Source organism: Sinocyclocheilus rhinocerous, unplaced genomic scaffold (genome assembly GCF_001515625.1).
Source record: "Sinocyclocheilus rhinocerous isolate Xijiao unplaced genomic scaffold, SAMN03320098_v1.1 scaffold1687, whole genome shotgun sequence".
Taxonomy (NCBI): Eukaryota; Metazoa; Chordata; class Actinopteri; order Cypriniformes; family Cyprinidae; genus Sinocyclocheilus; species Sinocyclocheilus rhinocerous.
The window spans coordinates 807,961-826,110 of record NW_015660051.1 but is presented as its reverse complement, the minus strand read 5'-3'; the positions used below and the strand labels follow the sequence as shown (position 1 = coordinate 826,110).

The 18,150-nt window shown below is 39.0% G+C and overlaps 1 protein-coding gene across 1 annotated transcript in view; it reads left to right on the top strand.

Annotated features, from left to right (window-relative positions):
• The first annotated feature begins 2,576 nt into the window (after positions 1 to 2,576).
• LOC107724822 (protocadherin-19-like) overlaps positions 2,577 to 18,150 on the top strand; it is a 62,467-nt gene continuing 46,893 nt past the window's right edge. Inside the window, exons 1-3 of the mRNA XM_016533899.1 lie at positions 2,577 to 5,764; positions 8,977 to 9,366; positions 11,070 to 11,397. Of these exons, the coding sequence (XP_016389385.1) occupies positions 3,618 to 5,764; positions 8,977 to 9,366; positions 11,070 to 11,397 (2,865 nt within the window). The 5' untranslated portion in view covers positions 2,577 to 3,617. The remainder of the gene's footprint in view (positions 5,765 to 8,976; positions 9,367 to 11,069; positions 11,398 to 18,150) is intronic.

Here is an 18,150-nt window from a genome sequence, read left to right as displayed (position 1 = left end):
ACTCTAGCTTTGATGGTCATTTCTGCTCCATTACAACCAATGAAACACAGCAAGATTAAACCACCATCTATATGCATCATTTACTATTGCAGAATCAAAACCTCAAAATGCTGCTGTCATATCACAAAGGATTCTGTGAACGAATGAAATCAGAAGTTGCACAAAAGTAATCAACAAATTCTTAATTTGAGCATATTTGTAACAGCGGTGCATGCAAGAAAACTCAATTTGTAGGGTAATGCATTCAGGTGTGTGTTGACATTGCCAAAACAGCTAAATCTATTAACCTTCATGCCAAAGTGAAGGTGTGCGTCAAAACCTGTGAGCTCACATTATAACAAACAACTCGTCAAGCAGGAGTCCATTGCACATATACAAACCTCCTTCAGAGGACTTTTGATAAAACATACCACAGCTCAATTTTAAAAGGCTAGAGGAAAAACAACTATCATCCTCTTTCTACAGCATTAAGATTTTTTTTAAAGAGGATAAATCTAGCTGTGAAAATACACCTTCGGTATCTTGCTTTTGCTTTGGAAGCTAGGCAAGTTTCAACAGTCAACAGAGTAATAGGTTGACAGCTCTCCCTAAAGCTTTGCAAACTGGAAACAAACATGAACTGGAATATTTAAAGATGATGACATCTGTGCTTGCTCATGAATATGACTGCTTGAGAACTGTATGGCAAACAAAGAAGCAATGTCTCTGTGGTTAGTCAACCTCATATGACATATTCAAGCATTCAGGTGAAAAATATATGCTATGACACAAGACAGGTGTAAAATATTATGGATTCCACCTCTCAGGAATATACAGCACTGATCACTCATATCAGTGTTTTCTTCACTAACTCACTAACTAACTAAGGACCATGTTAATATCAGAATCAGAAGAGCTTTATTACCAAGTATGTTTACACACACAAGGAATTTTACTTGATGACAGGAGCTTCCAGTGTAGAAGAAAGTACAAACATAGTGCAGACATACATGATAGTGCAGACATACATAGGAATAATATAGTAGGGATGTAATATAAAACTAATGTAAAAAAAAACATTAAATAATGTACTATATACAGAAATAGAAGTATATGAAAAAATGTAATTGTTTAGAAAAATGTACAGATATAAAATAATTTAGCACCAATATATGTTTGCAAATTTCGATTTTTAATTTTCCAATATTTAAGTCCGAGCAAAAACAAACAAATAAATAAATAAACAAACAAAAAACTACTGTCTTCATATATGAGGTGAAAGTGGTGTCGGCCGCTAGGTGTCAGCCTTGTGACTTTAAACACGATTTACTCTCAACATGCTGTCATGTGTGCTCATGACTCCTGACTCTGCGTGTTCATGAGCTAGATACAGAGGAATTTAAAAATATAAAAACGGCGCAATATGACCTATGTTATACTGACGAGGAATATTCAGTAATGACAGAAAACGTGCAATGATTATGATATTAATAATAATAATAATAAATTATTATTATTATTGCCTCAATCTCATAGCATTTCATATCACGTTACGCTCGAGCGCGCCTCTATTTCTGTCTCTCTCTGTGTTTGAGAGAGAGAGAGAGAGAGAGAGAGAGAGAGAGAGAGAGAGAGAGAGAGAGAGATTGATATGTTATTGTCGTCATCTGTAATGGGAGCGAAAGGCGCAGATCCAAACGCAAACAGTAGTGTTTATATTGTGCTCCCATTCATAGGCATGTTTGTCATTAATATTTCTTAACACAGCTACTGTCAATAAAGAACATATTTAATCACTAGTACTAGAGCAACACGTGAATAACCTTTATATCTTATTAAATCTCGTACAGACAAGTAAATACGTACTTGCCGAAAGTAACCGTGTTGGGCGTATAGGCCTAACGTGGATAATAGGCTACTCGGATATGACGGATCTGAAATTCATATTTCTATAAAACAATAAAATAAATAAAAAATAAAACTATTCTGTGTGCGATCCTTTCTGTCAGCGGATTAAATAGTATATAGCTGCACCCAGTGGGCTAGGGTAAAGAAAATATCAACTTAATTTTGAATACATTGATTATAAAACATTAAACCTGTCATCATCATTACCCTATTCTAAATTAGGGTCAACTTAAATCAAGACCAAATTCAATTAAACCGAGAACAAAAATCGCAAAACAAGTAGGCTAAAATAATGTTAGTATTTATTTATTTATTTGTCAATTATGGATTTATATGTTTCAAAAATATATGTAACAAGAACTTAGTGTTTTGTTTAAAAAATACACTATATGTGCTGTGTGAACCTCAACTAATTGCGCCCCCAACATTTCTTAAGGAAATTCCTTATAAAACGTTGACCCTCCCAAAAGTCAATAATTGTATTGACACACTGTATGTTCAGACATAACTAGAACGGTTAACATACGCTGTGCGTTGCATGAACTGGTGCTAGTTGGCCGAGTTCATAGCTGTAGTTTTGCCCCACCCACCAGCAAATGCAGCTCTCCAGTGTAACCTCTGATTGGCTGTGGGGATTGCGGGTCCTGAGACTGAGCGCGAGACACTGAGACAGTATGCGCTGAAGACGCGCGCCGTGCGTTTACCTCAGTGAGCCGCATTTAAGAACTATATGAAGAACTATTTCGCTTCATCCAACAGGCTGGATATTTCAGACCAGACGCTTTTTTGACGGCGAGAAGAGCCCAGGTGCACTTACAAATGCTTGATTTTTCTTCATTGTTCTTTTCTCAGTGTTTTATAGTTTCATTCTTTCTGGACTAAGGCCATCTGAAATACCTTCATACAAGTTACGCTTGTTGAGAGAAATCTTCAGTGGACAAGGCACCCACCTCTTGCTCGACTGGGAATATCAGTGAATTGTGGACTGGACTGATCTTTTATTAATATTGGTTTGCCATCATTGTTCCAGCTTCAGAGATCGGACTGTTTATTTTTTATTTTTTCTGAAATTGGAATCTCTGTGGTTTCAGTTGGATATGTGCATGGACGTGCGGATCAAGGAGGAGACATCCTAACTCCACATTATTATATGGATTGATTTGGCACGAGCGATGTTTTAAACTCAATTTAATTTCAAGTGTTCGTCGGGAATCATGATAAGGAGGGCACATTTTTTTGAATTGGATCCTTCCCTTCATTCATTCACAAGTTGAGGACCTTCTAGCGGACATTTAGCCTACATTTTTACTGAATATTTTCTTTCACTGGCTCAAAATGGTCGGTTTACATCTCGGTTACCCTGAACTACGCAAATGTTCATGTTGAAGCCATGTTTTTCGTTCACAATGTTTTCACATTCACTATATGAAGAATTATTCACTAGTTTTATTCATATTTCCTTTTCCAAAAATAATGCAAGACATGGGTGGCCGGATAAGATCTCGATAAAGTAAATGGAAGTTATCAGCTGCGTAATCAGTAAATCAGATGAATTTCATCGCAGATATAAACATTTTCGTTCATTTTAAAGGATGTCTACCAGACTGTGATTTTATTCCTTTGACTTATTGGGAGTTTCTTTTTTTTACGTCCGACCGAACGTGCGTAGGTTTAAATGTTAATAAAAGATCATGCAAATGAGCGTGTGAAGACAGACATCAACAGGTATAATGCATTCCAAGGACATGGATTTCATACAAATGTTTTTGTGCTTTCTCTTGTGCTGGACTGGAGTCGATGCCGTTTTCAATTTGAAATACACAGTGGAAGAAGAGCTGCGTGCAGGCACAAAGATAGCCAACGTGACGGCGGACGCAAAAGTTGCGGGTTTTGCACTGGGAAACCGACAGCCTTATTTGCGGGTTATCTCCAATTCCGAGCCCCGGTGGGTTAATCTGAGCCCCGCCGGACTGCTCATCACAAAGCAAAAAATTGATCGGGACGCTGTTTGCCGACAGACACCGAAGTGTTTTATTTCTTTGGAAGTGATGTCGAACTCGATGGAGATCTGCGTGATTAAAATTGAGATTATCGACGTAAACGACAACGCGCCGCGCTTCCCCACTAACCACATTGACATAGAAATCTCGGAAAACGCCGCTCCCGGTACCAGATTTCCCCTAGAGGGGGCAAGCGATCCGGACTCTGGGAGCAACGGCATTCAGACGTACACAATTACCCCTAATGATATTTTCGGTCTTGAGATTAAGACGAGGGGAGACGGGTCCAAAATCGCAGAACTTGTGGTGGAAAAGACTTTAGACCGAGAGACGCAGTCTCGTTACACGTTTGAACTTACAGCGGAGGATGGTGGAGACCCCCCAAAGTCCGGGACTGTGCAACTTAACATAAAAGTAATTGACTCGAACGATAACAACCCCGTTTTCGATGAGCCAGTATACACTGTAAACGTGCTGGAGAATTCTCCCATTAACACGTTAGTCATAGACTTGAACGCTACGGACCCAGACGAAGGAACCAATGGCGAGGTGGTCTACTCATTCATAAACATTGTCTCCAACCTGACCAAACACATGTTTAAAATCGACCTCAAAACAGGCGTGATAACAGTGAATGGCGTTTTGGACCACGAGGAATTGTCCGTCCACGAAATTGATGTACAAGCCAAAGATCTGGGTCCAAATTCAATCCCTGCCCACTGCAAAGTGATTGTTAATGTAATCGACATAAACGACAACGCGCCAGAAATCAAACTGTTGTCAGAAAACAGCGAGATGGTGGAGGTGAGCGAAAACGCTCCTCTCGGATATGTAATAGCTCTGGTGAGAGTCTCAGACAGTGATTCGGGAGCGAATGGAAAAGTGCAGTGCAGACTGCAGGGCAATGTGCCTTTTAGACTCAACGAGTTTGAGAGCTTCTCCACCTTACTTGTTGATGGCCGTCTGGATAGGGAGCAGAGAGACATGTACAATTTGACCATTCTAGCCGAGGACAGCGGGTATCCCCCGCTCAGAAGCTCAAAATCTTTTGCAGTGAAAGTAACGGATGAAAACGACAATCCCCCGTACTTCACCAAGCCGCATTATCAAGCCATGGTCCTCGAAAATAACGTCCCAGGTGCGTTTCTGCTGGCGGTGTCCGCCAGGGACCCTGACCTGGGCATGAACGGCACTGTGTCCTACGAAATCATCAAATCGGAGGTGCGGGGCATGTCTGTGGAATCTTACGTTACCGTGAACTCAAACGGCGAAATCTACGGCGTTAGGGCTTTTAATCACGAAGATACGCGGACCTTTGAGTTTAAAGTCACTGCAAAGGATGGGGGAGATCCACCTTTGACCAGCAACGCCACCGTGCGCATTGTTGTACTGGATGTAAATGACAATACACCTGTGATGACCACCCCGCCCCTCGTGAACGGCACGGCGGAGGTGTCCATTCCTAAAAATGCTGGAGTTGGTTATTTGGTTACACAAATAAAAGCTGATGATTACGATGAGGGGGAAAATGGAAGGTTAACGTATTCAATTTCAGAAGGAGACATGGCATACTTTGAAATAGATCAGATAAACGGCGAGGTGCGAACCACAAAGACGTTTGCGGAGAATGCGAAACCATCCTATCAAATAACCGTGGTGGCGCACGACCACGGCCAAACTTCTCTATCTGCCTCTGCCTATATTGTCATTTATCTCTCTTCTAATCTCAATGCACAGGAGCAAATCGGACCCGTCAACCTGTCTCTCATTTTCATCATTGCCCTGGGTTCTATTGCAGTCATCCTGTTTGTCACAATGATCTTTGTGGCAGTCAAGTGCAAAAGGGATAACAAGGAAATCCGAACATACAACTGCAGGTACCCAAACAATTTTTGATACAATTGATTGAAGTTACACACAGCCTAGTTCAGCGTGCGAATTATTTACTGACCTTCGGATGGGACGAATATTTAAAGGTAACCACAAAACCGAAATAGAATCAACAAAAGGCCTAACCATAGAAGTCAGATTGCGCTAAACACTTGCGCACGAACAGAAATTGCGTTGGCCTGAGGTGGTAACCATAGCAACAGTACTTTACTCGAGGTCTCAACGTTATGGTCAGTATGGAATATAGACAAAACATAATCAGGCCTACTGTTTGTTGTATCACATTTAACATTAGCAACCTTATCGATGATTATTTACATGTCATATAAAAAACAACAAAAAGGTTGTTTTTAACTCATTTTAAGTAGTTGACGTTAGTTTAGGGGCACCAAAGAACAATTTCTGTTGTGAGACAAACTAACCTCCAATAATTGACCCAAAAAATATACTGATAGACATTTCCTCAACATTGTCTAAGATAAAATATGTAAAAATGTGTGTAAATGTAAAACTATATATATTTTTTTTTTACTTGTGGGTGTTCAGGCCTTACTTATCAGGTCAGACCTCACCAACCCTTCCATAATTCGCACCCTGGTCTAGTTATCAAGCATATAATTGCATTTCTACCGGAAATGAATCAATACTCACACAGCATACAATGATTAAGACATAAAGATAGAGCATGTTTGATGTGTATCTTGGTTGTGCACGTGCTGTGTCGTCAACTGTGAATGTGCTTCAGGCCTTGCTCTGCTGCTGCCATTGCTGATAACAGAAGTAAGCATAACAGGAAATCATTATTACACTTGTTCATCATGATTATTATATTTACACTATTGTAAATATTACTAAAACGATAACATTTTCTTTTTATTCATCAATTATGATGCTATATATGAGGACAGCCTCACATGAGCTTAAAATAAAAATATGACAAAAAACAAACTAATAAATAGCAGATATAATAGCAAAACCAAAACAAATATTACAGCACATTTTTTGTCATCATCTTTGTTTCCAGCAATCCCAAAGTAAATTGTCATTCTTATTTGATTTTGAAAAAAGTAAACAAGAGAAAAATAAAGCGAAATGATAGTCATCTAAGGTAAGTAAAATCAACGTGTACCATTGCCTTTACATGGTGACTGAAGGGTAAGCATAGGCCTTTCCTCATACACACCATCTGCATTGAGACTGGTGTTTGCATAAATTATTGGTGAAATGTTATGCCCTTTAGGTCCTCTGTTTTGATTCCAATCAAAATATTGACTTGTTGCTCACATTTGTAGATTTTATTTATGGTTTGGCAACATATTATGTTTGTGATCGTAGAGGTCATTGTATCAAAATACAATAGCATGGACATAGCAACCAAATGTTACTGTGGCAGCGATCATACTATCATAATAATAATTACACTCATAAAAGGTAAATCATGCAAATGTTTGGCATGGTAATAGTCTTTGACACATGGTGTGTAGGGGAGAATATTATTTTGTTAATCTACTGCAATATGAATACTTATCAATCTGTAACATTGGCCACTGTGTTGATTTCCCTCTGCTTCATTACCACTCAATATTTCCATATAAACTGCTTTTGCAAATTTAACCAGAAAACATTACCATATTTTTACCTCAAATTATTGTTGATGTTTCTGTCTTGTAATGCAACAGCATACATGATCCAGCTTAACAGAAATGTATGTAAGTGAACATTTTCATGAAGGCTAGATCGTGATAGTGATGGTTTGGCATGCAGAGCATCTACCTTGCCGTGATCGGAAGATGGTTAGAGATGGCCTGTGTTTAGATTGCTGTCGTTAACATTTATTTTCCTCTCCAGATAGAAACCTGATGGAGGCTTTCAGCTCTCCCAACAGGGGGTTAGTGAGAGTGCTTGATACGGTTTTCTTCAGCTGTGCTCATTGACTCTTCTTTCTGGCTCATTTGAGATTCTTTGGATTGTCTTCACTGTGACGAGAGCCAAACAGATATGACCAAACAGACCATAGAGACATGTGTTTATTAACACAGTTAAATAAAAGACCCTGCTGCTGTTGCAGTTTACAGAACAAAAACAAATGGTTTAATAAAACAACACAGACAATGGCATCTAATATTATTAATTACAATAATTATCTTCATACATACATAGAGCCTTTATAAAGTAATCGCTCTGAATCTCTTCTCACATATTCACAATCTGTTTTGTCACTATCTCTTTACCAGAAAAAAAAGATCACTATTCCTTTAATGCCATAACAGTAAATTTTTCAACCAGCTATTAAGCATGCTTTGGAGTGCCTAACTTTTTTTCTGTGCTTTAACTCGCACAGAGAAAAAAAGCTTTTAGATGCCTCCTAAAAAGATAAGGTCCTGCACCGTTATCATTTTTCCGAGCCAGAAAAAAAGTAAGGAGCAGGGAGACACAGGCTGAATCCAAATGAAAAGCACAGAAAGAGGAGCTTTGTGTTGTGCAGGCAGAGTGAGCGAGCGTACCATTAAGCCAAAGCCGTACGTTACGACGAATGTGTGCCCTTCAGAGGACATAAAAAGAAATGTGTAAGATTGTTTCAGGCTATAAGATCTTATGATCCTCATGGGAAAAAGTGAGAGGGGTCAGTGTGGAATAGCTAAGACAAAGACACCAACTCTTCTTATGAGCACTCAAGTTTATGTTTAGATTGCAACCTAAGCATCCTTTGGGCAAGATCTCAAAGTTTCTCATTTACTATGATTAGAATCAAAACCCTCAAATCAGGTTAGCAGTAGCCACAGAGCGTAGCTCAGAGAATTGAAAATCACAACCCACCTGCCAGCGGGCTTGTTTGTAACACAAGCGAAAAAAAGCAGATAAATGCGGGCTTAACTTTGAATATAATAACTTATGCTCGCAGTGACGCTTAGTATCATTTGTCGCTGTGTGTGCTTCTGTGGTTTGGCATGTTTGCATTGTGCATGTGTGTTTGTGACAAGTCGAGCCGCCGAGCATGGAAATGCAAACAAATGAGTGACGTCGGCTCCATTGGCGGCCGGAGGTCGCTCGAATGTGGCCGCTCTCTCTTGTGCCACCATTAAATATGGGTCTGGCACCTCAGCCCGAGCCAGGCAAGGACCTGGCACCGGCTGTGCGAGTAGTGAGGAAGGCAGAGCACTGCTTTATTGAGTCTGTTCAGTTTCTTGTACCTGCGCAGGGTGGCGGAGTACTCCTACGGCAACCAGAAGAAGTCCAGCAAGAAGAAGAAGCTGAGCAAGAACGACATCCGCCTGGTGCCGCGGGACGTGGAGGAGACGGACAAGATGAATGTGGTGAGTTGCTCGTCTCTCACCTCTTCGCTCAACTACTTCGACTACCACCAGCAGACTCTGCCGATGGGCTGCAGGCGCTCCGAGAGCACCTTCCTCAACGTGGAGAACCAGAACTCCAGGAATGCTGCACCCAACCATGGCTACCACCATACCTTCACAGGGCAGGGCCCTCAGCAGCCTGACCTCATCATCAACGGCATGCCGCTGCCTGAGGTGAGATTTGCTCCAGTCTGCTCCATCCTTCAGCCTGCCACGGCTACCAGCGTCAAGGGAGGGTGGGGTCGAGGGAAATCCGTCGCAGGGCCGCTAACCCAACCTGATAGATAGCTGTTACTTTTACTGGAATTTGTGGTTACTGTTTTTTTATACTGCAAGATAGGAAAGTGGAAATACTGTATGGTTTCTTTTAACTACGCCTTCAATGGTGCTTACATATCCGTGCTTACATGCATTATTTGTCAATGTTGGAAACCTAGGAATAGGTGTATTAAAAAAGTGAGCAAGCCGTCATTGGACAGTTGCCAAAGTGGATTATTTGGCCACCTCTGTTTCTGCTCTCTCTTTTTCATGCTGAGCAAAAGAGCTGTAGCCTGAACATCTGCCGAACGCACTGACCTGGCTAATCGGTAGCGCTGCATGTAATTTTAGGTGCAACCATTAAGAACAATTATTGCCGAAACAACGATTTGCACTTAAATTCTTAATCTCCATAGGATTATGGATTATATGGATATTATATTATATGGATTTCTGAAATGTAAAGGCAAAGTTACATCTGTTTGCAACAGAGTTACACACATGATAAGCAGGCTTTATGCCAGGGTAATCAGCAGTGACATAATCAACCAATCAGGTTGTTTTAAGACCGCAGTGGCAATGCAATGACAAAGTAGGCACTATATTAACTTTTTATAATGCATCTTATTTTTTAATGATAAACATTTTTCAGGTTCTGCAAAAGAATGATTTATCATTTAGAAAAAATAAGATGGATCATAAACATTTTTTATTTTGTATATATATATTTTTGGTACTGCCCTGTTTAAGCTCTAATTATTTACACATATTTCACAAGAAAATTAATGAATAAATAAAACAAAATTTACACAACTGATTCTTAGTTCTTATGATAATGTAGCTTCCTCAGTGTAAAAGTGAAGTGTAAACTGTTGAAAAAGATAATCGGTTTAACTTATTATTTAGCATTTTGGGAATTAAAATGTAAATGTGTACTTTGTGTAAGTCACTTTGAATAAAAGCATCTGCCAAATGTATAAATGTAAATGTGTAAACATCTAACACAACTTATGAAGGGTAGAACTAAATAATAAAGACTTTACATTTATATATATTTTGCAGTTATAGTGGTATGGCTGTTTGAATTGTCAGGTGGTACACAAACAGACTGAGCACACATGAGGAGTTTCACTGCTGGCAAAATGAGATGTCAAATTTGCACCGATCCATTGATTGGCTGATCTAGCACTCTTCGTTGTTTGTAAAGCCTGTGGAAATCAATGAAACACAGTTAATATAGCACTAATATATTGAAGCACCAGATGCTCAAAGTCGTATTGGAGATATTTAAAATCCAACTAGTTCATGGAGGAATATTCAGACAGAAAACATAATCAAGTAGGCCAGACTACACAGAGGTTAAGACAAGACTTAAAGCTGCACACTGGCTGGACAAAGGAATTACGGTGTGTAACAGCAAATGTAGTAGCTAGGCATGGTAGCGTAATCCTTTAATAAAACTACCTAAGCAGCAGGATTAAAGAACATCTAGTTTCCTCAACTGATGAAAAGACAAAGAATTAAGGGAGGGTGGTGGCGTGGGTTGAATAAGCCTGTAGATTGAGTGCGCTAGTACAGTGAACTCTAATGCAAAGCTTTGTTGTTTCACTGCAGCATTAGAAGAGGGAGAGAGGCAGAGCACTGCTTTATTGAGTCTGTTCAGTTTCTTGTACCTGCGCAGGGTGGCGGAGTACTCCTACGGCAACCAGAAGAAGTCCAGCAAGAAGAAGAAGCTGAGCAAGAACGACATCCGTCTGGTGCCGCGGGACGTGGAGGAGACGGACAAGATGAATGTGGTGAGTTGCTCGTCTCTCACCTCTTCGCTCAACTACTTCGACTACCACCAGCAGACTCTGCCGATGGGCTGCAGGCGCTCCGAGAGCACCTTCCTCAACGTGGAGAACCAGAACTCCAGGAATGCTGCACCCAACCATGGCTACCACCATACCTTCACAGGGCAGGGCCCTCAGCAGCCTGACCTCATCATCAACGGCATGCCGCTGCCTGAGGTGAGATTTGCTCCAGTCTGCTCCATCCTTCAGCCTGCCACGGCTACCAGCGTCAAGGGAGGGTGGGGTCGGGGGAGATCCGCCACAGGGCCACTAACCCAACTTAGTCAGAAACATTAAATCTGCTTACAGATTGCTAGCTGTTACTTTTACTTGAGTTTGGGTACTTTGTGGTTGTTTTTTTTTACTGCAAAATAGGAAAGTGGAAATATGGTTTCTTTTGACTAAGCCTTCAATGGTGCTTACATATCATGCATTATTTGTCGGTGTTGGAAACCTAAGTATAGTTATATTAAAAAAGTGAGCAAGCCGTCACTGGACAGTTGCCAAAGTGGATTATTTGGCCACCTCTGTTTCTGCTCTCTCTTTTTCATGCTGAGCAAAAGAGCTGTAGCCTGAACATCTGCCGAACGCACTGACCTGGCTAATCGGCAGCGCTGCATGTAATTTCAGGTGCAACCATTAAGAACAATCATTGCCGAAACAACAAGTTCTCGATCTCCATGGGTGGCATGCAATGGCTTGTGATGGATATCTGAAATGAAAAGGCAAAGTTACATCTGTTTGCAATAGAGTTACAGTACGCACATCATAAGCAGGCTTTATTGCGAGTGACAGGATAATCAACAGTGACGTAATCAACCAATCACAGCAACCAATCAGGTTACTTTAAGACCTCAGTGGCAGTGCAATGACAAAGTAGACACTATGTAAACTTTTTATAATGCATCTTATTTTTTTTAATGATAAACATTTTTCAGGTTCTGCAAAAGAATGATTTATCATTTAGAAAAAATAAGATGGATCATAAACATTTTTTATTTTGTATATATATATTTTTGGTACTGCCCTGTTTAAGCTCTAATTATTTACACATATTTCACAAGAAAATTAATGAATAAATAAAACAAAATTTACACAACTGATTCTTAGTTCTTATGATAATGTAGCTTCCTCAGTGTAAAAGTGAAGTGTAAACTGTTGAAAAAGATAATCGGTTTAACTTATTATTTAGCATTTTGGGAATTAAAATGTAAATGTGTACTTTGTGTAAGTCACTTTGAATAAAAGCATCTGCCAAATGTATAAATGTAAATGTGTAAACATCTAACACAACTTATGAAGGGTAGAACTAAATAATAAAGACTTTACATTTATATATATTTTGCAGTTATAGTGGTATGGCTGTTTGAATTGTCAGGTGGTACACAAACAGACTGAGCACACATGAGGAGTTTCACTGCTGGCAAAATGAGATGTCAAATTTGCACCGATCCATTGATTGGCTGATCTAGCACTCTTCGTTGTTTGTAAAGCCTGTGGAAATCAATGAAACACAGTTAATATAGCACTAATATATTGAAGCACCAGATGCTCAAAGTCGTATTGGAGATATTTAAAATCCAACTAGTTCATGGAGGAATATTCAGACAGAAAACATAATCAAGTAGGCCAGACTACACAGAGGTTAAGACAAGACTTAAAGCTGCACACTGGCTGGACAAAGGAATTACGGTGTGTAACAGCAAATGTAGTAGCTAGGCATGGTAGCGTAATCCTTTAATAAAACTACCTAAGCAGCAGGATTAAAGAACATCTAGTTTCCTCAACTGATGAAAAGACAAAGAATTAAGGGAGGGTGGTGGCGTGGGTTGAATAAGCCTGTAGATTGAGTGCGCTAGTACAGTGAACTCTAATGCAAAGCTTTGTTGTTTCACTGCAGCATTAGAAGAGGGAGAGAGAGAGTGAGACGGTGTATATATGTATCTTAATGTCAGATGTCTGGGCCCAGCACATTTTCCAATTTCTTATAGGTCAGTGATTGGCCTGATAAAGGTGTGGGTTTATTTGTCATGTGTGGCACTGAACCTGACATTGACAAACATCTCTTTGACCACATTTCAGCATATTTCTCCATCAGAGGCCAAAGACGGGCTGACTACAGTCGGCCATATTCCTTTCCCCTTTGGTGTGACGTTTACAAAATAAAGTGGCTCCCCATTCAACATGCTGTGTATGAAAAATGTTGTCAGTGTAATTACGCAACCATTTATGTGGGGCACAATCAAACATTGCAGCTGTTAACTGACCGATAATAGCTCTGTCACGCATTACGTGTCTGGGCTTGGAAGCGTTTGACTCTACAAGTCAGGGTTTCCCAGAGGTCTGCTAAGGACAAACTAGTTGGTACACAGTAGTGATTAACCGTGCATCTCCTTGCCCTGAAATATCAAGGCCTGAGGGCTGTTTTCCAGCATTTTATGATTCAGACATGATTTTGAGATGTGGTTTGTTTGTTTACTTTACAGTCCCAGTTGGAGCTTTTACTCGGAAAATGTATGTTTGGAAGAGTGCTATGCCAATTTTTCCTGCAGGAGAAGAAATGTTGCAGAGTTTTGATTAAAATGACACACTGATGGCTTATTGATAATGAAACTAATCTGATAATCTAGAAAGTAGATGCACAACATTTTATCCTACTGATAACATGCTTTTGAAAAGCACATAGTGTGCTTTTGTGTGAACACACAGAGCCCTGCACAACAGCAGTGGAAGATACACCTTTTATCTAGAGCCACCAGTGAACTAGGGTTGTGACGGTGAGGACATTTTCCCACCGGTTAATCGACGTGTGACAACACCGGTAATACCGGTATCACCGTTGGGGTGGGGGTGGGGTTGTTAGTTCGTTTGAGTTTCCCTCTTTTCTTTGCTTTCAAATGGCTTGTAAAAGTGCCGTGCAAATTTACCTTTCACTTTCAAATTAGCGGCAACTGCCGCAATTCGGCGTCAAGCAATTGTTCGTTTGAGTTTTCCCTCTTTTCCTCGGATTTCTTGGCTTTCAAATAGCTTGAAATAGCGGCGTGCTCGTTTTACTTTCACTTTCAAATTAGGGGCAATTAAGCGTTGATTCAATTCAAGCAACAACAACGTCAAACTCAGAACTTTTATTAACAAAACGAATAAAAATACACCATATAGGCCTATGCCTAATAAAATAACAAATTACTTACGCTACACAAAGTTTAAAAAAAACTTTGAAAATCAGCAAACACTGTGGAACCAAATAAATAAGAAACATAGAACGTTTATTTGCAAAACGAATAAGAAAGCTTGTAGGCACGGCATATACACCTTGATGTAAAATAAAATAAATAAAATACACAAAGTTTAAATAAAGTAATCAGCAAACACTGTGGAACCAATCGCACACGGTTCGGCACGCTGCATTGAGCTTTTAGTTTTTAAAAGTGTCTGTCCTCTAACTGAACTAGGCTAAATGGTTTTTGTTACTATAAAAAAATCAAAACAACGGTGGGGGGCAGTGCCGCGGTAGGCAAATGACATAACCGGTGTTGCGGCTTAACACCGGTATAACCGAAAACACCGTCTATCGCAGCAAGCCTACAGTGAACCAGACACATAACAAGACTGAAATTTTTATTTCATATTTTTTTAGAGATTTATATTTATTAATTTAGCAGACATTTTTATCTAAAGTGATTTACAAATAATAAAGATAGACTAAAAATAAATAAATAAATAAAATAACAATAATAAATAAACCTGGTAAAAGATAAAAGAGGAGTTGTTTAGCGGGAAAATATACTTTTTAAAAAAAAATTAATTTATTATTGCAGATGTGCTACAAAATAGTTGAGGACAAGGAATTATCCTGGTTAACATGTTCACACATGCACAAAACCTATGGACATAAGATCAGCATAGAATATGCAACATTAAAAACATTTACTATTCATTGACTCATCCTCCAGTACTCGACTAATGGATTTAAAATGTTTCAGAGACACCAGATTATGTAGCTTATTAATGCTAATGTGAAGTCATTTATTAATGCTAATGTGCTACAAAACATGCAGGACAGAGGATGAAAGATGCATAGACAAGAACTAATAAAAATATTTATGAAAAAACTTTAATTTTCAAATGCTAATATATAAACAATAAAGTAAAATATATAAAGTGATAACAGTCATTTGTTTTTCAAGGCTCCAGGTAAGCTCTGTGTTTATGATACTGACTTCCTGGAGATGGTTCTGTGGTGCCAGTCTCTTGAGGAGTCAGGTGCACTGTTTTCTGAAAGCCATGTGGTTAACCTGTCTGTGATTGTCTCCAAAATAAGGTTCAGGCCGTAATAGAGATGTGGCTTTCTAGCCGATTATACAAGATCAGTAGCGATTCTTGCAGCATAAGCATACATGACAGCCTGCTTAAACTAAAATGAGGCTTCGCTCCACCTGTGACATTGATAATAAGCTAAAATTCGACCAAGTATTGATCTGCTTTGCGTTAGTGCTTGGAGAAAGTCTCCTGCTACGTTATGCATTGTAGTTCCCTATAAAAGATGAATGTTTTAAGGAGTGTGTGAAAAAGAAAACTTTACTATTTGTTTTTTTTGTCAAAGAAAACTAGTGGTCGACCGATATTGTTTTTTTTGACAGCCGATGCCGATATCTTGGAAAGGAGGGTGGCCGATAGAAAGCCGATATAATTTTATTTATTTTAATTAATATTTAAGAAATTTGAAATCATTTGAAAATGGATTTAAAAATAAATGTGTAAAATAAACATACTTATACTTTAGATGACAATGTATTTTTCACAAATAAATAAATATTTAATAAAAAGTCAACATTGTAACCAACAGGGCACTAAGTAATCTGGGAAGTTTGTGTGCATTGGGAATCATATTTCTTCAAATAAAGCCAAGGTAACAGTCATTTTACACGCAGCACACAGTGAAAATGACATTAATATGACAGTGGGTAAATGGATAAAGTGCAGCATAATTTGAAATCACGAGTTTAAATTTTGTCGATCACGCATCTCCAGTGAGGCTGAACTCTCCTCCTGTCCGCATTCAATTCGCACAGACCGACCATCACGCAGAGAACATGCGATCATACAGGATACACATGCACACTTCTCAAGATCTCAACTGGATTCTACTAAGTTTGCAAGGTTTGTGAAATTAAATGTTCATTAAACATGATTTGTTCAAATGATTTAAATGCGTACTTGCTGAATGCTGACGGCAAACGAGACAGTATTATAATGTTTGCTTTTCTATTACTAATAATATAAAAGCAATCGTTATAATACTTTTTTGTATACATTTTAATTCCTTTGTTTAACCGTTCTATCTGATTATTAGACAGACTTCTAGACAGAACTGTTAACCACGACAGCAAACAAGAGGGAGAATGTGAGCACTGTGTGCTCAGACGCTGCCGTTCTGAGCGCTGTCAAAATAAAAGTCTGGTGCGCCGTCAAAATAAAAGTATCGAAAGCATCGGTCAAACAGGAAAAACGTATCGGCCGATGCCGATATTTGAAAAATACCAAATATCGGCCAATATATTGGCCTTGACGTTATATCGGTCAACCACTAGAGAAAACCCCTCTCCAGTTTTGGAACAATAATTTAAGCACTGCTCATCCAGATGCTAGCATTCTGTTACCAAAGAAATTAGCTTATAAATCCCACTGCTAGCATATGGTACTCAGATACAGTTTAATATTTGAGATCAGCCTGTCAATAAGGATCTGTATATTTGTTTAGACTAATCTCATATGTACCACAGTGATACAGACATATACACATAAGAGTTGTCTTTTCATTATAATGAAGCAAAGCTTTGTGTTGATATTATGTTAGCCCTATTCTCCAGGGTGTCAAGCTAATCTGTAGTATTCATCATGCACTTAAAGCTTCACAATAAGGCTTCTCTGCACAAGACACATTTTCATGTCATTTTCAGTATACAAAGCAATGTCATGCCACATAAACATAATATACATTTGCTTCATCTGCTGCCAATCATTTCAGCCACTTAGGTCTTTGTCTAATGTTTAGACTCCATCTTCTGAAAGAGTGGCTGTTGAATACATTAGCCCTTTATTAATGTAGTTAAACCTTTGTTGGATAACTTTTTGTTTGCCAAAGCTACATTGTCTGTTGTTTTCATACCACTAATTGCAATTACCATATATATTTTCATGTTTTCATGTTCATAATAGCCCTGCAGTCCTGAAACGTCACGCAAGAATTTTAACTTCTTCTCATTCGGTTGTTTTGTAGCACAAAATGTTTTTTTTTTTTTTATCATTTGTTTCACCTTTCAGGTCAGGGTTTTGAAAATGTTTTGACTTTACTGAACCACTGTTTTATGTTTGTTTGTTTGTTTCTCTGACTTTCGTCAGACTAAGCCAATTAATCATTCTAAATCCCATACACGATAAGGTAAAGGCCACAGCATGCTGCCTCCCTGAAGGGCTTTCAGAAAAGCTTCACTGAACTGGGCTGCTCTGATGAAGAATTTGGATTTAGCCACTTTCAATTAGGTGTGGAATTAATAAACAGAGAGAAAGAAAAGAAAAAGAAGTGCAGAAAAACAACACAGGCTGCCAACTACACCTAAACTTGAAATATTTTTATCAACTTGAGCTTTCCCGTTCTTTCTTTTATGTTATGTGCCAAAGAGCAAAATAGACATTACGAGAGATACAGCAGGAAGAAAAAGGATAAGGAAGTGAGAGATACGCCTTATCTCAAGTACCTTGCGATGCGTTCTGATTGCATTCTGGCAGATGAAGATGGGAGTTTTCAAAGAAGGTTATATTTGTAAGCCACAGACTCTGCTGGCATTCTGCCTTCAAGAGTCGCCTACTAACAGGGACATTTCCGGATTTAATAAAAGGGCCACAGTTCCATTATAGTACGAATGTTCA